Source organism: Pristis pectinata, chromosome 37 (assembly GCF_009764475.1).
Source record: "Pristis pectinata isolate sPriPec2 chromosome 37, sPriPec2.1.pri, whole genome shotgun sequence".
In the NCBI taxonomy this organism is placed as follows: Eukaryota; Metazoa; Chordata; class Chondrichthyes; order Rhinopristiformes; family Pristidae; genus Pristis; species Pristis pectinata.
The window spans coordinates 9,374,250-9,398,745 of record NC_067440.1 but is presented as its reverse complement, the minus strand read 5'-3'; the positions used below and the strand labels follow the sequence as shown (position 1 = coordinate 9,398,745).

At 42.0% G+C, this 24,496-nt stretch overlaps 1 protein-coding gene across 11 annotated transcripts in view; it reads left to right on the top strand.

Moving 5' to 3' along the window:
* The window catches only part of LOC127586467 (GRB10-interacting GYF protein 2-like), a 90,463-nt gene that overhangs the window by 39,463 nt on the left and 26,504 nt on the right, over nt 1-24,496 (top strand). For 9 of the 11 annotated variants that reach the window (XM_052044454.1, XM_052044455.1, XM_052044453.1 and 6 more), the window contains 15 exons: nt 5,441-5,481; nt 5,754-5,927; nt 6,330-6,553; nt 6,855-6,990; nt 8,548-8,742; nt 10,744-10,901; nt 11,440-11,605; nt 12,479-12,645; nt 12,811-12,849; nt 14,500-14,597; nt 15,888-15,995; nt 18,634-18,734; nt 19,317-19,405; nt 21,361-21,495; nt 23,264-23,407. In XM_052044454.1, the coding sequence (XP_051900414.1) occupies nt 5,441-5,481; nt 5,754-5,927; nt 6,330-6,553; nt 6,855-6,990; nt 8,548-8,742; nt 10,744-10,901; nt 11,440-11,605; nt 12,479-12,645; nt 12,811-12,849; nt 14,500-14,597; nt 15,888-15,995; nt 18,634-18,734; nt 19,317-19,405; nt 21,361-21,495; nt 23,264-23,407 (1,975 nt within the window). The remainder of the gene's footprint in view (nt 1-5,440; nt 5,482-5,753; nt 5,928-6,329; nt 6,554-6,854; nt 6,991-8,547; nt 8,743-10,743; nt 10,902-11,439; nt 11,606-12,478; nt 12,646-12,810; nt 12,850-14,499; nt 14,598-15,887; nt 15,996-18,633; nt 18,735-19,316; nt 19,406-21,360; nt 21,496-23,263; nt 23,408-24,496) is intronic. The other 2 variants (XM_052044450.1, XM_052044451.1) reach the window with 2 other exon arrangements.

Sequence of the window (24,496 nt, the reverse complement as noted above, 5' to 3'; positions counted from 1 at the left end):
GACAAACGTGGACATGTTTTAAATTGTTTAACCATTGCCTTGACTGTTAGCTATAGACCTACAAAGTTGGGCAATCTGAGCTACTCTGTTGCTGTCACCTGGCAAGTGAGAGGAAAATCCTAAATGACAATGCCACCTCTTGATTTGGTATAATGGCTTGTATTCAGTTGCATATTTCTTTAAATCAAATTGTAAAACTATTCCTACATTCATCCTTGCAACCATCTTGGATGTACTTCCCAGTTGAAGACTTTTAATTTTGTAGATCAACAAAGTCTTGGGGTTCATCCTTGTTTGCTGCTCAATAATTAGTCTCAACCACCGACTAGGTATGCAAAATTTGGTTTCGTTGTCCATGTTGTTCAACATTGGAATTCCTGATGATGACTGCCTGCTGAAGTGTGCTAGGGTGTGTGTGTTAGCATTGAGGTGGCACGAGGTCAGGCCTGGATGCAACTAATGATTGCTAGAGTTTATTGTCTGGCTTCAGAAAGAAGATTGGCGCTGCTGAAAATATTTATTGGATGCATTCAACCTTTGAGAGGTGAGGGGGAAAAAAGGATTAAAAAATAACTGGCTAGGTTTAAAGGATGTTCCAAGTATTTTTCTAGTTGATTGGACTTGTAAAAGAATTATTGCTGAAATGATGTGGATATAAAGCGATAAGAGAATTCTTGAACATGGATTGGAATTGGCTTAAGGCTAGAAAATGGTGCTGTCTGTTTAGTGCATTTTGGCCTGGAGAAATGTAAATAATAGTGTAGCTTATAATTTTAAGGAGCGTCTGGCCCCTGTTCTTAATATTTTATATTTTCCTAAATTTATTCATGCCATAACAATGATTTTGGCAAAGCTACATCCATGGTTACCCTAAGATGATTGTGGATCTTTTGATGCTTGCTTCAGTCTTGATTTCCGAGTAGTGTTAGGTTGGAAGTTCCAGGCCTTCCTTGGTAGTATGTGATCAGGAGGGGGGCATTATTTGTATTTGGTGGGAAGGTTGTCATTGGGAACAGTGGGTAACGACTAATGTGTTGTTCAAGCAACCTTGGTGCTTTGCTGCAGTTATCCAATAGACCTTCTGCACTGTAGCCATGCTGTCCTGAATTAGAGTTGGGTTTATTATCACTGACATGTCATGAAATTTGTTGGTTTGCGACAACAGTACAGTGAAAGACATAAAGATTACTATTAAGTTACAAAAATAAATAGATTTTTTTCCCGGGGTGGAAATGTCAAGTAGTAGAGGGTATAGGTTTATGATGAGGGGAAAAGTTTAAAGGTAATTCACAAGGCAAGTTGTTTTATTTTACACAAGTGTGGTAGGTCTGGAACATGCTACCAGAGGAAGTGGTAGAAGAATCAGAATCAGGTTTATTATCACTGACATATGTCGTGAAATGTGTTGTTTTGCGGCAGCAGTACCGTGCAAGACATAAAAAATAAGTCATAAATAGTGCAAAAGCAGAATAACAGTAGTGTTCATGGGTTCATAGACTGTTCAGAAATCTGATGGCGGAGGGAAAGAAGCTGTTCCTAAATCGTTGAGTGTGGGTTTTCAGGTTGCTGTAATTCCTTGATCTATGCCGCCGCCTTGATGCACCTTGAAGATGTCCTTGATGGCGTAGAGGGTTGTGCCCATGATGCTGGCTGGCTGAGTCTACAACCCTCTGCAGCCTCTTTCGATCCTGCGCATTGGAACCTCCGTACCACGGTGTGATGCAACCAATCAGAATGCTGTCCATGGTACATCTGTTGAAATCTGCAAGTCTTTGGTGACATACCAAATCTCCTCAAATTCCTAATGAAGTAGAGCCGCTGGCGTGCCTTCTTCGTGATTTCATCAATGTGTTGGGCCCAGGATAGATCCTCTGAGATGTTGATGCCTAGGAACGAAGCTGCTCGCCCTTTCCACTGCTGATCCCTCAGTGAGAACTGGCATGTGTTTTTCCGACCTTCTCCTTCCTGAAGTCCACAATCAACTCCTTGGTCTTGCTGAAGTTGAGTGCAAGGTTGTTGTTGCGACACCACTCAACCATCCGATCTACGTCACTCTTGTATGCCTCCTCATCGCCATCTGAGATTCTGCCGACAGCAGTTGTGACATCAGCGAATTTATAGATGGTGTTTGAGCTGTGCCTAGCTCCACAGTCATGAGTGCAGAGACAGTAGAGCAGTGGGCTAAGCACGCATCCTTGAGGTGTGCCTGTGTTGATTGTCAGTGAGGAGGAGATGTTACTACTGATCAGCACTGACTGTGGTCTCCAGAAAAGGAAGTCGAGGATCCAGTTGCAGAGGGAGGTACAGAGGTCCAGGTTTTGAAGCTTGTTGATTAGTACTGAGGGGATAATGATGTTGACCGCTGAGTTGTAATCGATAAGACAGCAGCCTGACATGTGTTTTGCTGTTGTCTAGGTGCTCCAAAGCCGTGGAGAGCCAGTGAGATTGCATCTGCTGTTGATCTGTTGTGGCAGTAGGCAAATTGCAGCAGGTCCAGGTCCTTTCTCTGGCAGGAGTTAATTCTAGCCATGACCAACCTCTCAAAGCACTTCATCGCAGTGGATGTGAGGCAATGGTCCTTGAGCCAGCTCACCCTGCTCTTCTTGGGCACCAGTATTGATGCCCTTTTGAAGCAGGTGGGAATCTTTGACTGCAACGGTGAGAGAGGTCCTTGACCACTCCAGCCACTTGGTCGGCACAGATTTTCAATACCACGCCAGGTACACAACTGGGGGTCTGATGCCTTGGAGGGTTCACCCTCTTGTAGGATGTTCTGATATTGTGGTAGGCATTGGTAGAAATCAAGCACCTCTGGATAGCTTGGGTAATGTCGTTCTTAAAACTATCTGGGAGAGTGCCCCATCATACTTCTGCTTTTATTTGGAGTCCTATTTCAAGGATGATTTCAAGGCCATGGACTTGGTGTAAAAGATGTTCTCTAACATGATACTGGTGCTTAGCAGGTTTATTTTTGTGGAGAGCTGAGAAACTGGAGATGATCCACGTGCTTGTTATCAGAAAGCTCTGTAGCCAATCAAGAAAAAGAAAAAAGTCTTTTAATTTATTCATTCATGGGATGCAGATATCGCTGCCAATGCTGACATTCATTATCCATCTCTAATTGCTCTGGAATTGAGGAGGCAGTTAAAGTCATTGGGTCTGAATTCAGAAAGGGCAGACCATTTGGAGAAGCATAATCTTATTAGGGATGGTCAACGTGGCTTTGTGAGGGGCAGGTCGTGCCTCAGAAGCCTAATTGAGTTTTTCAAGGAGCTGACAAAACAAACTGAAGGTAAAGCAGTGGATGTGGTATATATGGATTTTAGTAAGGTGTTTGACAAAGTTCCCCATGGTAGGCTCATCCAGAAAGTCAGGAGGATTGGGATCCATGGAGACGTAGCTGAATGGATTTGGAATTGACTTGCCCACAGAAGGCAGAGGCTGGTAGTAGATGGAGAGTATTCTGCCTGGAGGTCAGTGACTTGTGTTCTGCAGGGATCTGTTCTGGGACCCCTGCTCTTTGTGATTTTTTTTATATAAATGACTTAGATGAGGAAGTGGAGGGGTGGGTTAGTAAGTTTGCAGATGACACGAAGGTTGGGGTGGTGTGGATAGTGCAGAAGGTTATTGTAGGTTACAACAGGATATAGACAGGATGCAGAGTTGGGCGGAAAAATGGCAGATTGAGTTCAGTCCAGAAAAGTGTGAAGTGATACACTTTGGAAGATTGAACGAAGGCAGAGTACAAGGTTAATGGCAGGATTCTTCGTGTGGAGGAACAGAGGGATCTTGAGTTCTAAGTCCATAGATCCCTCAAAGTTGCCATGCAAGTTAATAGGGTGGTAAAGAAGGTGAATGGTGTGCTGGCCTTCATTAGTTGGTTGATTGAGTTCAAAAGCCATGAGGTAATGTTGCAGCTCTACAAAACTCTGTTTAGACCACACTTGGAGTATTGTGTTCGGTTCTGGTTGCCTCATTTCAGGAAGGATGTGGAAGCTTTAGAGAGGGTGCAGAGGAGATTTACCAGAATGCTGCCTGGATTAGAGAACCTATCTTGTGAGGAAAGATTGAGCAAGCTAGGGCTTTACTCTTTGGAGAGACGGAGGATGAGAGGTGACTTGATAGAGGTGGATAAGATTGAGAGGCATAGATAGAGTGGACAGCCAGCACCTTCTTCCCAAGGCGGCGATGGCCAATACCAGAGGACGTCTGTTTAAGGTGAGTGGAGGAAAGTTTAGGGGAGATGTCAGAGGTAGTTTTTTTTTACACGGAGTGGTGGATGCCTGGAATGCACTGCTGAGGGTGATGGTAGAGGCTGATACAATAGGAACATTTAGAAGACTCCTAAGGCACATGGATGTAAGAAAAATGGAGGGTTATGGGCTATATAAGAGGGAAGGATTAGATTGATCAAGGAGTAGGCTTATAGAGGTCGGTACAACATTGTGGGCTTCAGGGCCCATACTGTGCTCTACTGTTATTCTGTGTAAGGATAGATTTCCTTCCTTAAAGGGCACTAGTGAACCAGATAAGCTTTTACAGCAACTCAATAAGAGGCATTGAGTATAAGAGGCTTGAGGGGTGACCTTAAAGGTTTATAAAATTGAGGGGTATAGATAGTCAGAATCTTCACCCCAGGGCAGGAGAGTCTAGAATTGGAAGGTGATTGAGGAGAAATTTTAAAGGAGATCTTTAAAGGAGTAAGTTTTTCACGCAGGGTGGTGACCATCTTGAATAAGGTGCCAGTGGAGGTGGGTTGAGGCAGATACGTTACAACATTTAAAAGATGTTTGAACAGGTATTTGGGTAGGAAATGTGTAGAGAGATACGGGCCTAATGCAGGCAAATGGGAGTAGAGTAGATAGGCATCAGTGGGCATGGATGAGGTGGAGCGTAAGGGCACATTTCTGTGTTGTACATTTCTGATTCTAGCTGATAGTAACTGTAATCATGAAACTGAGCATTTCTTTGGTCTCCAAGCTAATAGCAAAGGAAGAAGTTTAACGTGGAGAGATTTTACATTTTTAAAAAATCATATGATATCTAAATTATAAGTAAAAAAATGCCAAGCTTGATTGCAGCAGATTCCACCAAAAAAAAGTCTTAAGTGCTTCTCAATGTATTTGGAGAAGGAAGATAGGAATCTCTGGACAAAGATGAAGATTCATTGATGAATAGCCAACCATATTATAAAATCTTATCAATTAAGGGTAGGAGAGATCTGCACTCGCCTAATACACACTGCTTAATGATAAAATCCCACCATTATGCCAAAACTGGGCCAGTTTTTGAGAGCTGGTGTAAATTTACAATTTTTGTGCAGAGATTTTGAAAGAGACTTACTGCAAACTAGCTTGCCTGCTTGCATTGGCATTTTTCCTCTACTTTCTCCCCTTTTTGAGTATTTATTCTCTAATTGACGATTCCTTGCATCTTGTAGGGGTGACAGAAGATTTGAGAAGCCTGGTCGTAGAGATGGAGGTATGATTTGAAGTTTTAGGAAAATATTATGGACAAATTTAAAATTCTATTGTAGTAATAGAATGGTGATCAGAAGTTAATGCTAACTTTTGCTCAACTGTTTTGGGGGAAAACTAGTAGTATGGAGGTAACCTGCACTTAATTTCATGGAACTAATATTAGGCAGCTAATTCCCTTGGGGAGAAAAAGTACAAAACCTGACATTATTTCTCTTGTTTCCCATTTTTTTTCTCCTCTTCCATCTTCCTTCCTTTTCTCCTCTTTCCTTTAAGTACGGGTAGGGTTTGAGGAAGTGACTCCAACCTCGCGCAAGCAGGATTTTGCTCGTTCTGACAGTGAGAACTGGCGAGCCATCCGTGAAGAGCAGAATGGTGAAGATGAGGATGGAGGCTGGAGAACAGCTGGAGCAAGAAGAGAAGGTGACCGGTGGCGACCCCCCAGCCCAGGTAACTTGGCAAAATTGTCAATTCATGCAAAGCCCTGGAATGAAAGAAAGATGGGAGACAACAGAAGGAAGTCTTTGGTAAAATGGAAGGCAAGGGCGATTAATGGCAAAAGGATGATGCATGCATTCCCATGAGTATTCATGACATGGGGTTACTTGATGCTGACATCCATTTCTTTGAGTCAAGTGTGTGTGTTCTTTTAAATAAAGAAATATTGTCATTTTGAGCAACTTATGCTTACATTTGCTGAGCTTGTATGGTGAGTTAGTTAAACGATGAGTCCAGTCTAGTTTTGTCAGCTGTAGCAGAGAGAAAAATTTAAACTTCCTCTTCGTTTTGTTTATGAAGTGCTTATTGTCTCTCGTGTGTCCTGGTAGTCTTAACCCCCATCTGTTGTTCCAGATGGTCCTCGCTCCGCAGGCTGGAGGGACCACACCGATCAGCAGCGGCGGCGGAGGTTTGACTTCGACTTTCGGGAGCGAGATGAAGACCGTTCATATAGGAGAGGCAGGACGGGCAGTGGCAGCTATGAAGATGAGAAGGATAATTTGCCCGAATGGTGCCTGGAAGATGCAGAAGAGGAAATGGGAACGTTTGATTCATCTGGGGCTTTCATGTCATTAAAGGCAAGGAGTAATTGTTCTGAAGTAAGATGGACAAGAGAATAGAAGAGTAACACGGATGTTTTAGTGTATGTGTTTTAGAAATTTGTAACGTAATTTTCAACATTTTTAATGTGATTCTGTTTTTCCAAAGATAACTTCCTTTTCTACCTCTCCGGAGATGCATTGGACTGTGTTGTGTAGCCTTGTGTACTGGATCATCAATGTGTGCTTCATCAATGTGATGAAATTCCTATTCATGATCAATCGCCTCTTCAGTTCCGCTTTTTAACCCCCAACCTTTATTAATTGGTACTTTAAACAGAAAGGTTCCAAGGAACCAATTCCCGAAGAACAGGAGCTGGAGTTCAGAGGAGTGGATGAATTGGATGAGCGACCAGAAAACGAATACGATATGGAATTTTACAAGGAATCTGACAGGACGGAAAATGGTGATGCAGGTAACTAACTATTATACTTATTTAATCTCCAGACTATTAGTGTCTTTGAGCATTACCAAGCAAGTTCAGTGGTACAGGTCTGATCTGTATATCTCAACAAACACCTAAAATATGTCTTGAAAATCAAAAAGCTAGAGGTGCTCAAAATGAATAACACAAATGCTGGGTATACTCAGGTCAGAGTGTTATATGTGAACTACTTGTTTCCACAATTAATGCTCAAGTGTTTCTAACATTTTCTGTTCTTATATTAAAAATGTTTTTACTTTTAAGGTGGTGGATTTCCTGCTGGTGTATGAATACACAAAATGCATCCTTGGGAGAGGGGGAGGAATGTGGGCATCATAGTCACCTGGTTGAAGGGTAATCTAATGTCCCCAAGTGAAAGAAAGATGGGGAATAGGAAATGGGGCTCCCTGGTATGCAGGTGATGATTGCCAGAGATTTCTTGACGTGCATAAACAATTTGTAATGCAAGATTTTCATGATATGAATTGTGCCGGGGGTATGTATTGGCAGTACAAGGTTTCCTGTTTTATCTGGTTGCACAGAACAATGCTGATTAAGTACATCTCCATTCCTTGTGCATTTTTAATTTTGTTCCTGACCCCACCTTGACCTTTCCCATTTGTGGTCTTAAGTTAGAGTCATTGAATAATAGTGTGGAAACAGGCCCTTCTGCCCAGCTCGTCCATGCCAACCATGGTGCCCACCGTTAGTCCCATTTGCCCATGTTTGGCTCAAATCCCTCTAAACCCCTCCCATCTATGTACTTATCCAAATGTCTTTTGAATGTTGTTATTATACCTGCCTCAACCACTTTCTCTGGCAACGCTTTCCACTTACACACCACCCTCTGCATGAAGTTGCCCCTTGGGTCCCTTTCTAGATGTTTCACCTTAAACCTATGCCCCTCTAGTTGTTAGATTCCACCCCCCCCCCCCCCATCTTGGGGGGTGGTGGGGAGGGGGTGCAGAAAAAGACTAAGTGCATTCACCCTATCTATGCCCCTCTTGATTTTATACACCTCTATAAGGTCTCAATCTCCCACAAGAATTAAGTCCTAGTCTGCTCTACCTCTCCCTATAATTCAGGTCCTCAGATCCTGGCAGCATTCTTGCAAGTCTTCTCTGTGCTCTTTCCAGTTTAACGATGGCTTTGCTATAAAAGGGCGGCCAAAACTGTACACAAGTTCCAGAAGAGAGCAAGTTGGTAGGTAGGTTCCTTGCGCAACGCTTGATACCTTTTTGAGGTAGCCACTGATGAGAGTGCAGATGGTGGTGGCTGACTCTGTGACTGTGGTGGCTGTTCCTGACCTGTCCTAACCTCATGTTTTTTCTACAGGGTCACTTGTTTTTGATCCAGAGCCCATTCTTGGAGCCAGCAAAACCATTTGCTGCATCCTCATTGCCCACGAGCACATGTACACAATCAATATAAATTGTCTGACAACCAGGAGCTGCCCATGGTAGCTTTTGCACATTAATCATGTGAAAGGAGGTAGTTATTTTAAGTCATGAAAATTTTGGAGTTAAATAACCTTTTTATCCAATGCAGACAGAACAGATCTGCCATCTGAAGCATACAACGGCAAGACCTCTCCATCATGCTCATCTTCCTCTCCTTCGGAGTCCCAGCCCCAGGAGGTGTTCCTTCCGGTACCTGAAGAATGTGAGGCTGTTGTACATCGGGCTGAGACAGAGTTGACAGATTCTGTGTCAGACACCCAAGGACACAACAAACCAGTTGATGGTACAGAAATCTCATTGCCACCTTATTAATCATGCATACACACTATTAGGGAAATGTGTGAAATTGTGCAACTTGTGCAGTTGTAGAAATTGGAATTTTGTGGCTATGTATCCCATCCACATGAGTTTCAGTAATTACAATTAAATATTTTAAACTGTTAATTTCTGTAAATTAGCAGATTATATGGATACAACAATCTAAATCATACATAAATTGCTAGCCAATTCACAGGGGACAACTACAAGAGGCTTCAGCCCAGAGCATTGAAAAAATGTGGTTGTGCATGCACTTTTAAAAACAATATCAATGTTAAACCTTGAGAATCAAAGGACTGCAGGTGCTGGAATCTAGAGGAAAAACATGATGATGCTGGAGGAACTCATCAGGCCAGGCAGCCTCTGTGGAGAAAAGCAGGCGGTCAACGTTTTGGGTCAGGACCTTTCTTCAGGACTGAAGATAAGAAAAGGGGAAGCCCAATATGTAGGAGGGAAAAGCAGAGCAGTGATAGGTGGACAAAAGAGGGGAGGCGGGGTGGACATAAGGTGGTGATAGGTAGATGCAAGTAAGAGATTGTGATAGGCAGGTGTGGGGGAGGAGGCAAGAGCAGATCTACTGGGGGATGGGTCATGGGTAAGGAGGAAAAAAGGGGGGTTAGAGAAAAGAGAGGCTAGGAAAGCGAAGAAAAGAAGAGGCATGGTTGGGGGGTGGGGGTTGTAGGGAATACTTAAAGTGGGAGAATTCAGTGTTCATGCCATTAGGCTGCAAGGTCTACATTGAATTCTCCAACTTTAAATAATTCCCACAACACTTTCTCCCCTCCCCAACCCTCCAACCATGCCTCTCTTCCTTTTCCTAGCTTTTTTTTCTAACCCCCTTTTTTTTCCTCCTTACCTTTCCCCATCTGCCGGTGGATCTGCTCTCCCCTCCTCCCCTGCACCTGCCCATCACTATCTCTTATCTGCATCTAGCTAATATAAAGTGCTTTGAAACATACAGAGGTCATGAAAGTTGTCCACTAAATGTCAGACTTTTCCTTTCTGGAAGGGGCAGAAGGTGCTCTCTCATGCTACTTATCAAGCAGGACTTTAAGAAACACTTAATTCAGAAGCAGAATTTGCATTTATGTAAGATGTCCTAAAGCACTTTAGAGCCAATTAAATACTTCAGAAGCACAGTCACTATTGCAATGTACTTGAGTTCTGGAGTAGGGCTCCAGAGTGTCCTGACCAAGAAACAAGATAGTGGATCTGTTGCCTATAAAGTTTTAACGAAAGTGCTTTTTTGTTTTGAATTTAACAAAAAAAAATTTAATCTAAATGGTCATTTAAAATAGTTTTTCCTGTGTGTTGCACTTTAAAATAGTTGATTATTGGAGAGGATTTGCTTGTGTTGAAGTAGAATCTGTAGTGCAGGAGAGAGCCACTGAATCCATTGTTTTTGTGCTGGTATTTCCAAAGGTAAGATCAGTTAGTCCCTTGCTCTTGCAATTTGTAGAAAGATTCATGTACATACAATTACTAACCAGTTATAGGGGCTGAGAGCACATTGGTCTTGCTGGTTAGCCCCCTTTTTTTCTTTAGATTGGGAGAGAAAAATAAACGGGAATCAGAAGTAAAAGCAGGGCGTAAAAGTAGTACACCAGGTTTAGTTCAGTAACTAAAAGACTTTTGGTGCGTACTGTTTAAGACTCGTGTGATGAAGTGCCCAAGCCAGTACGTTGACTCTTTCAGATAATGTAGTTCCAGCAGTTTTTAAAAAATATTTGATCTCCGATTCATTTTTCCTTCAATTGAGGTACTGACCTCAACATAAGAATGCAGAGACTGTAATGCTAATTGTTTAGAGTTAAATGTGTGGTCATTCTGACCTTTGCAACTCCGTTCGTGTATTACTGAGGCAACACTTGAAATTCTTTGTATAAAGAACTCTTTATTTCACAAGTTGTTTTGTCAGGGTGATTATTGAAACTTTTGACCCTTGATTCCTTTTGCTTCCATGCAGAAGCTGTGAATTTGGGCCAGCCTGCTCAGCTGAGTCCAGCCACGGTCTCGACTTTATCATCCTCTTCACCTTCCTCCTCTCCTCCATATCCTGGCACTGCTGCTGAATTCATACCAGCGGATAATGACGACGATGAGGGAATGAAACGTTTTGAGCAGGTAGCAATTGGAACACTTGTATTCTGTGGGGATAACTCCATGCTGTGATTTTTTTTTTAACAAAACCATTAAAATCCATTGGCCTCCAGCTCTGGTGGCTGAAGTAGAAGCAGCGATTTATTTTACCCCCACCCCAAGCGGGTTTGAAATTTTAGCAGTTCATTTTACTTTAAGCCTTTCTATGGTTTAATGTGTTGCATTTGCTATCAGTTTTGTTCTAGAAGGTGCTGGAAGGTTTCTAGCTTGTTCACATTCTAGTCAGTTCACATGCTTGTTATTGGAAGTGTATGTGCCTACACATCATGAAGATTGGGTCTGAATTTTAAAATGGACAGCCCACACATAACAGGTCCACGTTCATAAAATCATTTAAATCTATGACCCAGAAAGTAGCTAATGGCTGAGAGCCCATGAGAAACTACGCAACTCAATCCCAGTCCATGGTTTCTAATCTTGTAGATAATGCCTTGCCAAAATTGGTGCAGATTATTGCATAATTATCGTGTTCTTTTGATGTGTTGCTATTCCTCCCTTGCAGGAAGCTGAAAAAATGGTTGCATCTCTGCATGACAACTCTCTGGACGATGAGCGGTTTGTAGAGATGATGCAGGATCAGAGGAGTCGAGCTGCTGCTGCTGCCTTGCCCCTCTCGCATGAGGCAGCTATGAAGTGGTTCTACAAAGATCCACAAGGAGAGATTCAGGGTAAGCTGAACCCACAGTATTCAGAAGTCTTATCGGATAAATTGGTATTGGGTGAAGCAAAGATTTTACCAAGTGGTAACCTGCACTGCAAAGTCTCCGGGGGCACTTGTAGAAACAAAGGTAGTATTTCCTGGAATTTTGAAGATTAAGAACTAATTTTGATAGGGTGAATCGTAAGAAATTATTTCCACTAGTTGACATGGTCTAAAAATTAAAGCCAAAGTCAATTTTATATTGTAGTACTGATTTTTGTTCTATTAAGGGAAATGTGTGAAAATGGGTACAAGGAGTTAGGTGGCACATCAGCCATGATGTGACGGGTTTGAAGGGCTAAATGGTGTTCTCCTGGCCCTGACCCTGTGACTTCAAGTTAGCTGGCTGTCGTGACTGTAACACATGATGTGCAGAGCAAGAAATTTCAGATGCAGTTTCAGGTCGATGCTGAATGAGCTCATCTTGCCCAAGACAGCCATAGCCTTTATTATGGTCCGCATAAGGGACAAAGTGAAAAGTGCACTCAATTGCCATCCAGAATCACAGAAATGCTGACGAGTGCATAACTAGATTCTCCTGCTTTGGGACTCGAGGAGAATGGAAATCTGCAATTTTCATTCCACCGCATTCCCAAACTCTGGATGCTGACTGTTAATTGGAAATGCTCATAGTTGGATTGATATACTTTTAAGAGGTGTACCAGGGATACAAATCCAGGAGGCACAGGATCTCTTTCTATGATTGCATTGGCTCTGGTCGTGGTGGAGGGCTGAGGAAGGAGAAAGAGGGTTGCTAGTGTGACATTTTTTTCTGATTTGCTTGCATTTTACTGGGGGTCAGAGGCTGAAAATCATTTCTCAATACTAATTGTTTTTCAAGGCCCATTCACGACACAGGAAATGGCTGACTGGTTCCAAGCTGGATACTTTCCCATGTCCCTGCTGGTCAAACGGGGTTGTGATGAGGGTTTCCAGCCTCTGGGCGATGTGATAAAAATGTGGGGAAGAGTGCCTTTTGCTCCTGGACCCTCCCCGCCACCATTGCTGGTAAGTAACCCAGTCGTTATCCTCTGGACTTTAATTATTAGGTTGGTCTAGGATATGAGTGAGCTTATTCTGACACTTTGTTACTATTCCTTTTTTTTGCCCTGCTTGCTGGTTCCTGACACAACCCATCCCACACCTGAACATGTGGTCGGGATATACACACAGCCCAACCCGAATTCGACAGATGTAGTCAGGACACATCAGGCACGTGGGTTAACCAGTCTTGTGCTTTCTATATGCTACATTGCTCTTGAACTTTTCTTTAAATATGGAAACTTGGATACAAAGTGAAATGTTTTCTGGCTTGAAGTGCCAATAGGTCCTGGAATCCAGGCCTTCATAATGATTTTTCTGGTTACCATGGATTGTTTCCAATGAAGCAGGAGTGAGGGCCAGCCCAACAGCACTCCTGCTTTGTCTGTGCTACTTGAGCACAAGATGGGGTGCTGTAGAGAAGTTGCTGTTAATTAGATCGTGCTTTTGTCTGGTTGGGGGTGAAGATTGCCCTTTTGCGGCAAATCCTGTTAAAGGAAAATAAGCAGTTCCTTTCTGTATTTAAATTACTAAAATATAGTTAAATCGTAGAGCAATCCCCAGTTTTAGATTGGGGAAAATGTTGCACTTGAATACTGAAGTCTCACTGAGCCGCAAAGACTTGCCTTGCTGGCCTCCATACTGTTGTCATCAGGTCTGAGATTTCTCAACCAGCCTCACTGACAAAGCAGACTGGATTAAATCATAGCGTTATTAAAAGCTATCAAAAAGAAAGCAATTATACGTCATATCTTTCACATTCCTTCTAGGTTTTACAGGTACATTTTAAGATGTTTTTAGTTCCTGCTAATTTTTGGCCCACTTCCCCTACTGGGTCTATTTTAAGTTGAGCCAGAGTTCCTTGACCTCTGCATTGATGCTCTTGGAGGCACTTGTGAAACGAGCTGTCCTCCCATTTTACCCTTGCTATTAAAGTGAGTGGTTGGTCTGTGATCAACCCCTTCCACAGAGGAATGCTTGATCCTTTCTCTATATCAGTAGATTACTAAAGCACCTGATTCCTGCATAATTATAGCTCTCTAAACCCTTTAAACATTGCCCTTTAAGTAGTTTGTCATTGTAGGTTACTACTTGACTAACACATTTTTTCCGCTAGAAATTTAATTAAGGATAAGTTGTTTTGGGATCCATGTCCACCCTTTATTAACAGTTTGTCCCTTATTCTGTAACTAACCAACCAAGAAAGTGGACATGTGGAATTGTGATCTCCTCACACTCCTGTTAAAAGTGCGACCTTCAGCAGGTAGGAAGCCCATGTCAGCTGTAAACTAAGGTGTCAGTGTGTGACTGGCTGTGTTACCTGGGACTAGAATTTAAAGCTTCCACACTTTTCTATTTGTATTCAAAAACAATTGCAAATTCAATTGACTCCATAACTGGTAACTGGAATGAGGGGCATGAATCAGTGGGCTTTTATACCTAGTTGACTTTCAAACTAGCAGCCAAAGGAAATCCAGTTCTCTTTCCCTGCCTCATTGGGTTTCACGTTGAGCTTGTGCAGCGACTGCCCAATTACACTCTGTAGGTGAAATGCTGAGAATTTATAAAAAGGATTTTTTTTTGTGAAGTATAGGTGTGTATAATTATTTGCCACTTTTTTCATTTTATTTTTCTCCCTATCTGTATTTCACAGGTGTTTCACAAGATTAACCAGTACAAATATTTACCTGTGGTTAAAACCTAAACGTAAAGGTGACCGAGCAGTCTATTTGCAGAATTGGTTTTACAGAGTACATGTTTATTTGAGAGTGAGAGGTTAGATTTATTTTTTTTCAAATGGAGTTTATTTGGTCTTGATAGGGCGATATGGACCAAGGGAGACTGAAAAAGCAGCGAGAGCTGGCAGCTGCCTTGTATCATCAGCTTCAGTACCAGCAGTTTCTACAACTCATAAACAGGTAAAGAGCAAAAATACTCTCTCCATGGACTGCAAGGGGCACAGAGACCTGCAGTGTTTATTACATTGCACCCCTCCCCTGCCTCTCTCTCCCAACCCCTTCAAATGTTAAACTATTGCCTTGGCGCATTCCTTCCAACTCCAGTCATCTAATTGAGGCATTTGCTGCCTGAAGGTCAATGAGTGCATAGGTGCCTGAGTTGTGTAAACCAGATGTTTCTGGGTTAATTGGTTTGTGCTGTGCTGGATTCAGACAGGGTCCACCATTCGAACACTAGACCCAATCTCTTTGATCTACTGTCTGCTTCCCTTGCCTACCTCCACCCACTCACTGGTGATACCCTGCTTATGGGACACACTAGATTGATTTTTGGTCTCAGTTGAATCTCTGATAGTTCTCTACAAAATAATGAGTTGTGCTATTTTCTCAGCAGTTTTAGAATGCAACCTTTCTCCTTGTATGAACTCTGGTCAATATGAATGTGATAACATTTAAGAAATGGTGACTCTTTCACTCATTGGCATTACCCACTCTCAGATAAGAATCTAAAGGAGTAAATTTTACTCTGTGCACCCCCCAACCAATTTGCCTCAACTGTCAGCTTGAGAAGGGCACCACTGCTTCCCTATGTAGCCTCTTGGTTTCTCCCACCTGTTATTGATGTGATCTCAAGATATATTACTATTTCGAAATAGTGGGCAGAATTTTGCGCATATACAATAGACAAGCCATTACTAAGATCTGTGTTCACGTAATACCGTGTATTTTAGAAAAAAAGACATTAGTCTCAGCAATTTAGCCTGGGTCCAAAATAATAATAATGTACCAGGCTATAGTGCTTCTGTGAATGTTTACACAAGATCAATTTGTCAGAAATAAAAGCACATTGGTCTATCAACATCTGTAATGAGAAAGGATGGGTGATCATTTCATCTTTTGGTTCCTTGATTGATTCGTATTCCCTGCATCGGTCTTGTTTGGTGACTGTCTTTATTAGGCCAGGCTTAGGAATATTATCAAGTTTCCTTTGGATGTTTGACTCATCAACCATCTCTTTGCAGTTGAATCCTGTTCCAAGTAATTGTGAACCTTGATTTGAGATTAATTGTGCTTTTTGGGGTTTGGTGCTATTTCTCCGATAGAATAGAGGGAATTTAACATCGACCAGAAGAGGTGTACTTGGCCATGTAATTTTGGGTGATCCAAAAATGGCAGCAGGTTTCAAGGAACAGAAGAATAAATAAATAACAATTTGAAGACACAATTGTAATGCCTCTCTTGTCTTTGTAGTCGGCAACAGCTCTTACAGTGTGCACTGCAGCAGAAGGCGAACATGACGCCCCAACAGCAGCAGCAACTTATGCTGTTCCTGCAGCAGATCCAGAACCTCAAATCCAGGTGATGAAGTTAACTCCCTTGTATATACTGCACTGAGAAATGAATACAGTGGAACTGCTGTCTTTAAAAAGTTGCAATGTTGTCAACTAATTGTAGTAAAACCAATAGTTGTGTCAGGAATTTGAATTTAAGCCAGAATTCTTCAAAGCATTACTTGTGCGCTACCCTTAATTCACAAAAGCAAGTTGAGTGGTTATAACTTAAAAACAGAAAATGCTAGAAAAACTCAGCAGGTCAGACAGCATCTGTAGAAATAGTCAATGTTTCAGATCAATGTCCTTTCATTAGAATTGTTCAGATATTGCTTGACCCAAGTATTTTCAGCATTTTGTTTTTCTTCTCTGTACAGTTATGTAGTTTAATTTGCCACCTACTTGGTAACGGGCCAAGCTTTATCGACACTGTGCTGACCTAAGGTTTTATTCTTCCTCCCTCCAGTCAGGTCCCGATCCCACATTTCTATTTTATGACCTTCCCAATGGAAACTTGGCAGGAGAGGTTGAGGGTATATGAGCACATCCCGGCTGAGGCATCAGTCTCTCAACAGGAAAATGGGACAAATGAATATTTTCTGCTAGTTTTCTTGTGAAAACCTAGTCATGATGGAATCTGCATGTATAAAACCATGACCTCCCATTAGAATAATATTGCCCTGCAGTGGTTGGAACTGAAAGTCTTACTAAAAGAAAAAAAATGTGGTAACTAATTAGTAGGTCAGGCAGCAGATATGGGGAAGGAAAGATGATCTTTCATGTGGAAGTTTGAAAGATGTTCCCAGAAGGTCAACAACCTCGAATCCTAACTTTATTTCTCATCCACAGGTACTGCACAAAACAGGTTTGTGCGACATCTGTGGATGGGAAATGAATATAAAGTTCCAGGTTGATGACCTTCCAGAATATCTTTCACAGAATCTTGCTTCTGAGAAGAGGCCAAATAAAGTTTGCATGTGTCTATTGTGTTCTTCAAGGTTATTTTTTAAAAGAAGAAGAACTTCTACTTCCTAGAATTTAGAAAGTTGGTAATTTGATCAAAGAGAAATTGATGAGGTAGAGAGTAATTCCCAACTGGATTGAGGCTAGGACTGGCATGCGGCCTATAATTAGACTAGGGCTCAGAAGTGAAGCTAGGAAACATTTTTCAACACAGTGGTAGAAATTTGGAACATTCTTCCAGAACTGATATATTATGTCAGAGGTATTCGTTATTGCTGCTGCCTGACCCACTAAGTATTTCTGACATTTTTAACCAGTATGGGGAAATGTTGAGTGTGCAGAGTTAGATCACAGGCCTTTGGCTAAGTGGCCCACTCCTGTCCTTGTGTCTGTTGTGTCAATGTACAAAAGAAAATGACTGGATGAGTAGTCCCTTGACTGTTCTGGGACAAATGGATAAAGATCAGACTTTGATCATTAGCTGCCTGTGCCATTAGCCACAAGTCCTTTAATGTCAGTGTGTCCGAATTCCATTTTCCCAACTCTGGAGAAGCATTCCATGATAAACGGGAAGACAAAATAAGCAAACACTTGAAATCCCAAATAAAAACTAATTTAAATCACTTTTTCTTCAGATCCCAATGTTGTCCGTATCCTGTGTAATTCATTCATTGCATATGTTTTAGCTGTATCTGTATATATTTTTGTTGGTCGTTGTTAAAGTACTTGATTAATGATTCCTAAAGTTGAAACCAAGAACAAATGACCTTTAAATGTTGCTTTGATGTACTGCTAAGACCATTCTAATTCATATTTCTATTTAAAATAGCCCATCAAATTTATGCTGGCTCATTGAGCAATCCCGTTCCCCACTCATTTTCCTTGTAACCTATTCTTCCCACATTCCCGTAAACTGCCCCCCAAGATTCTACCACTCGCTCTCACTAGCAACAATTTACATTGGCCATTTAACCTATCAATCCACACATTGAAGCTAAACTGAACCATCCAGGAGAAACCCACACAGTCACAGGGAGAACGTGCAAAATTCACACCGGCACTGGACATCAAGATTGAACCCAGTTCACTGGAACTGTGAGGCAACACTCTACTTGAGGTGAAACCGACAACATTTTCTAGTTCACAAGAATTCCTGATAAAGGGAGCAGTTGTAAAGGGGAAGATGGGAGGTCAAATTGTTGGCTGTCAGCTGCATTTTCTGGTAGGAAAAATGTTTTTAGTCCTGTCAATGTTGTGCCAGCAATGGGAGAGAATATTTACATTAATGATACAAGTTGATTTTAACATTCATATCAATCTGGTTGTAAGATTTCACCTATTGGGCATGTGTGGGCTGAATAGAATTAAAGGGAAGCTTGCGTTTTACTGGGAGCTGCTATGCAAGCTCTTTAGTCTCCCAAGCAGGTTTCCCTGTTGCTGATTTGGGCTGTCACCTGAGGGATCGAGGAGTGTGATCCCAGATGTAATGATTAAAAACATAGTCTTCAGTCATCTTGAAGCATTAGCCCAGATTATTTCGCTTTCAGTTTCAGTTTCAGGATGGTTTGGAAAAAAACATTTTTCTACTTGGTTACTGTTTGTTACCTTTATATAGTGACTTCCCCCTCCTTCATCAACCCTCCCGCCCTAAAAAAAGAGTAGAAATCACTGAAGATCTTCCCCCCCAACTTTTGTCCCCCCAGGTGTGCAGAACAAAATTTGATTCCTCCTATCAACAGATCTGTGTCAGTTCCCGAAACTGGGTCCCTCTGGGACCTTCCAGCCTCTGCTTCACAGCCCTCAGGTGAGGACCCACTCTTGATGCTTAGTGCTTCAGGTAGCAATTCCTCCAGATTGCTGCAACCTAAACTGAAGAGAAGCAATGTAATAAGTGACATGATAGACTGGTTTGGATGAGTGTCAATATAGTATGATACATGTTGATAGGTTAATATACATAGTGTGGTGATGGTTTGTAAAGTTCATTCACTCTTTCCTCTATCAAATTTTCTCTCTTGCTATCCTTGTGCCTGGCATCCAGTCTTCGCGCATAGACAGCCCCTTCATGAAAGGGCTAAGATAGTGCGTGTGTCTCTATTTCTGTTTTCAGTTGCAAGTTCTATCATCCAAAACATTTTTGTATTATTGTTTCTTGTAGAGGTCACTTCATAGAGCAGTTGGCCACTATTGCAACATGGTCCATAGGTCCCACCATGTTCATAATAGTGGCTATTTCAGAATGCATGCCAATGATGGAAGAAGAGAAAAGCTTTGCCACTGCATGAGTCACCCTAATAGCTTGTTTAACGTGTGTTGTGTGTATAACAATGGTAGTTTTGAAACTGGTGATTTTCCTCCTCTAAAATGTGTGCATTTTCTGTTGTAGGCTGTGAAGCGGGTAGTTTGTGGGATTCAGCATCTCAGGGTCCGCTACTGGAACAAATTCAAAAACTAGAGCGAGAGAAAGCTACAAAAGTAAGACCATTGTGTTTTATTGACCATTTTATGATGCAGTTCACCCACTTTTCATAGTGTTTCACAGCAGGAATTGTGTGAATTTGTATTAATGATAGGTTTTCCAAGTGAGATTCCTGAACTGTCATTTTCCCCAGGGATTTACAAGCATCTCTATTTCATGGAAGATGGCCCATTGTGTCCTTAACTTCTTCAAACTTGAGTCCCTGTTCCTTTTAAATTATCTAAGGAATTGGATTCCATTACCTTCAAAGGATGAGTGTTCTAGATCTTGATGAGACCAAGTGAAAAGAATGCTGATCTCCTTTGATCTTTCACCAGTGATTTTTAAATCTGTCACCTCTGGTTGTTGACCACATGCATGGAAAAAGCAGCACAGCTAAGGCATGCTAGATAACAATGAAATAACTGTGGTGGCCAGTTGAGAGATCAACAACTACACCGGTCAAGGTTGGAGACTAGGGTAGGATGTGCGATCTTGTGGACTGTGACTGCTCGTCGCTACCTTAACAGTTGAACTGTCGAAGAAATTCCTCCATTTTCCATTTTTACTTTTTCAGAACTAAACCTGTATGAATATATTTCTGTTAACTTGTTTTTACAAAACATTTGTTAGTAAAATTTAATTTTTATGTTACATAAAAATGAATGAGTGTACTAGTACTCAAATTCTTCAATTTGAAGTGACAGTAAGAGAAGGACATCCAAGTGAATTGAGGAATTATCCAACTTAGAATCTCCAAAGGGATCTTCCCCCCCCCCCCCACCCCTACCCCCACCCCCGAGGGGAAGGCAATTAGGCCCATGAAGTCTCTGCTTGTTCTCAGAACAATCCCATTAGTCCTGTTTCCCTGTAACCTCTTTTCTCTCGCATGACCACCAACTTCATCCTGATTTTCCAACCTTCACTCCCATTCACTAAGGGCAATTTACAGTAGCCAGTTGATCTACCAGCCATCCTTGGAATGTTTGGGGGAGGAGAGGGGAGCAGAGCCCCTGGGGAAAACCAAGCAGTCACAGGAAGAACGTGTAAACTCTACACAGACAGCACCTGAGGTCAGGATTGAACCTGAGTTGCTGGAGCTATGAGGCAGCAGCACTGCTGCGCAGTCAGGCATGTATTTAAACATTGGATTTCATGGCAGCTTCTTTTGATAAGGTATCTTTTATTAGTCACACGTACATCGAAGCACAATGAAATGCATCTTTTGCGTAGTGTTCTGGGGGCAGAAGTGTCGCCACGCTTCCAGTGCCAACATAGCATGCCCACAACTTCCTAACCCGTACGTCTTTTGGAATGTGGGAGGAAACCGGAGCACCCGGAGGAAATCCACGCAGACACGGGGAGAACGTACAAGCTCCTTACAGACAGCGGCGGGAATTGAACCCGGGTCACTGGTGCTGTAAAGCGTTATGCTAACTGCTACACTACCGTGCCTGCCCAAATTTAAATTCCCCAGCTGTCATGAAGGGATTTGAACTCCGGGTCTCTGGATCAATGAGCCAGTATTCTTGCTGCTAGTCAATTAACTTAACCACTGAACCACCAAAGACTTCTCTGTCTCCCATTCCCTCTAATCAGGCATCATCCAATGACTTGTCAAAGATCGTTTATGCTCCTGCTGCACTACAGCTGTGCTCATGTCTTCACTTTCCAAGAGCATGGAACTTGTAATGTAAATCTAGTTGAGGTCCCACCTTGTGCAAAACAGGCCACATAGAGCAAATCTATCCTGCTTATTCCACTTTCTCCAGGTACATGCAAGTTTTTAGTGCAAGCAGAGATAGAAACATACAAGTGTGGTTTAAATTCAGTCCAAAAGGTGCTATAGGTCTGGGTGGCCTCCACTACCACATTTTGATGATCCTTGTGAGATGAAGTTGGCTGTGGGGTCTGGGAATGGTATAATAAACATGCTCGCCAAGCAGTCCAGAGTAACATGTTGTTTGTTCAGCTAAAGCAGGAGCGAAGAGATGTGGAGCTAAGGAACAAAAGGGAAGAGGATGACAGAAAACGACAGGATGAAATCCGGTGGCAAGAAGAAGAGCGCAAACGTAGGGATGAAGATGAGCTCACGAGGAGGAAACAGGTAAACTGTCTGTGTAGTTCATCATTGACCATTTGGGTCCCACAGCTTTACCTAAATTTATTTTACAGATCAGTTTGTGGTTTAGGAAACTCTACCTTTTTGGATAAAACAAGCAATCCATAGTATTGCACTCTTTGGAGATTTGTATAGTAGTGCATGTGCAGTAGCATCTTGTCAAGTTACTGGGCTAATAACCAGAGGCCTGAGCTATTGATCCAGAGGAGCAATTTAAATCCACCATGATGCTGTGCAAATTTATGTTCAAGTAATTTAATGAATCTGGAATAAAAAGTTAGTAAGAACACACCTGGTACACTAATGCCTTTCAAGGAAAGCCTCCCATCCTTACCTAATCTGTCATATGTGACTCCTGACCCACCAATAAAGCCAATGCTTAATTACCTTCTGAAATGCCCAGCAATAGGTGATTAATAATGGACAATAAATACTGTTCTTATTAGAAATTTCCACATTAAGTGAATGAATAAAAACCATTTTAAGACATGGAAATAAATATAATTCCACTGCTGTCTGGATTTCTGTAGATAAGTGAGAGTGAATCAAAGCGCAAATTGTATGAAACTGTCTTTCACTTTTTTGGCAAAATTTTCCTGCTCTTATTGAGAAAAGTTGCCATATTCTGTCAAAGCTTTGTTTCCTCTGCTCTTTAAATAAAATCAACTTAGTCAAGAGTCTATTTCCTGTACAGTCTGCTGTGAGCCCCTCTTCCTAATTCATTAGTTCACGGAGCTGTCAGTAGAGTTGCTGCTTAATACCTTGAGGAGTATGGTTTTAAAACCTTGCAAACTAGAATGCTCCACGTTTTGTGTGCAGTGTTGTAACCATGTTTCTAGTTGATGAGGCCAGGGCCAGAAAGAAGGCAGGCACTCTGGTGGGGTTTGAGCTTCTGTAAGATAGTCATTGATGTTTACTTGAATGTACATGATTGGGTCTTGAGTGAGGTTAGGTTAAATTAGACTGGATAGCATGACTTTAATGAATGGCCCACTGACATTACTTTGGCATATTTCATGAAGGCAGACTGCATCTCAGAGAACTCTGTGGAGCTTTGCCTCCATGAGTTGCCTCTACGAGGAGAGGGAAGAGTCAGTGACAATGAGGAATGGAGGCTAATGGTTATTGGAAATATATTGTTGAAAGAAAAATATGTCCTGGGGATACAAGGCCTTTTTATTGGACTTTGGTGCTCTTCCTGCACAACTGCAATCCTTGAGCTGAAGCTACTCCCACAGTGATGTTCAAGGATGGAAGTCCCAAAATAGGATACCAATAAAGGACTGGTAGTGGTGTTCCAAATCTGGCTGATGTGCAATTTGGAGGGGAGCTTTCTGGCAGTGTTCCTATTGCATTGGTAGAGGCAGTCATTAGAAGACTGCACATGGCTTAAGCAGTGCTGAAGTGAGCTTGCAGAGTTTCTTGGATGCGTCATGGAAGTGGCATCATGTTTAACTGCAAGCTGCCTTTCCCCATCAAAAATCTAATCGATACACCTTTCATTTGTGGTCAGTATTGTTACTGGATCTTTGTTATGGCTCAGTTTCCTCACCCCAGCCTAACCTCACTCCCCAATTTTCTCGTGGATCTGTCACTTGATCAGTTGGCCTTGTGCATGCCAAGGCTTTACTGTGCAGCATATTAGTGCTGTACAACCATAAGCCAGCGCCTTGCTGTTTGATTTCTGATGTGAAGGTCAAGTTTCCATGCTGCGTTCCCTAGCCTGAAAATAACATGCCCTGTTTTCTTCCAGGAAGAGGTGGTCCGATTTCAAAGAGAGCAGCAAGAGGAGGCTGCCCGGCGCCAAAGAGAGGAAGAGGATCGGAGACAAGAGGAGGCCCTGAGGCGACGTGACGAGGAGGAAAGGCGGCAGATGGAGGACATCCTCCGAAAGCAGGTAGCTTAATCATTTGTATCTCACCTTTTACTCTGCATGTAGCACTTATTTCTAAAATAATTTGCATATTTGCTTTTATAAGCAATTTGACAGCTGTTCACATTGGAGTAATATTCCAGAGCAGTTTTTGAAGTAATATTGTACACCTCAGTTTCTTTAGAGCTTCACCTATTTTCATTGTCCCTCCAATACTTCTCCAGCTCCTCATCTGCAGTTCCAGGCAGATTGTTGAGGTGGATTAATAATATAATTACAGTGCAACCTGTACTACATTTGAGACCTCACTGGCTGCAATATCAAATCCATCATTGAATTTTGTGTCTCTCTGGAAAAATTGTGTCTATTCTGGAGGCATGGTCAGTTTAATCCATTTTCTACAAGAGTAGCGAAGTCTCTATCCCCAATGAAAGATCACTGATTTAAAATGTTAATTCTCTCTACAGATGCTGCTGATCTGAGTATTTCCAGCATTTTCTGCTTCTATTTTAGATTTCCAGCATCTGTGGAGTCCTACCATGTACTTTTGTTACTCTTGGGTTCCTTGTCCTTGATTATTTTGGAGTTACCACTCTCCAAAATTACTTATGGAACCAGCTTCTATATCTTTATTAGGGAGAGTGTTACAGATCCTAAGTGGTGAAAAATTCTTCCTTATCTCTAGAACTTTTGCCAATAATATTGAATCTGTGAATCCTGTTAAATTGACCTGCATGTTGGAGGGAATGGTGGTTGTATAAGGGTTAAATTACTGGACTCGTCATCTAGAGGCCCGGACTAACATTGCAGAGACCAGAGTTCAAATCTCACCACTGCAGCTGTGAAATTTAAATTCAATTCATAGAATTATAGAATCATACAGTATAGAAACAGTACAGAACCATTCAGCCAACTCGTCTCCATCAACCAGCGGGCACCCGTCCGTATTATCCCTTGCCCAGCACTTTGTGCATAGCCCTCTATGCCTAAGCAATTCAAGTCCTGTCTAAACACTTAAATGCTGTCAGCAACCCAGCTTCAAACCACTCTCTCTCAGGCAGTGCATTCCAGGTACTTGCCATTCACTGGGTGAAGAAGGTTACCCTCATATCC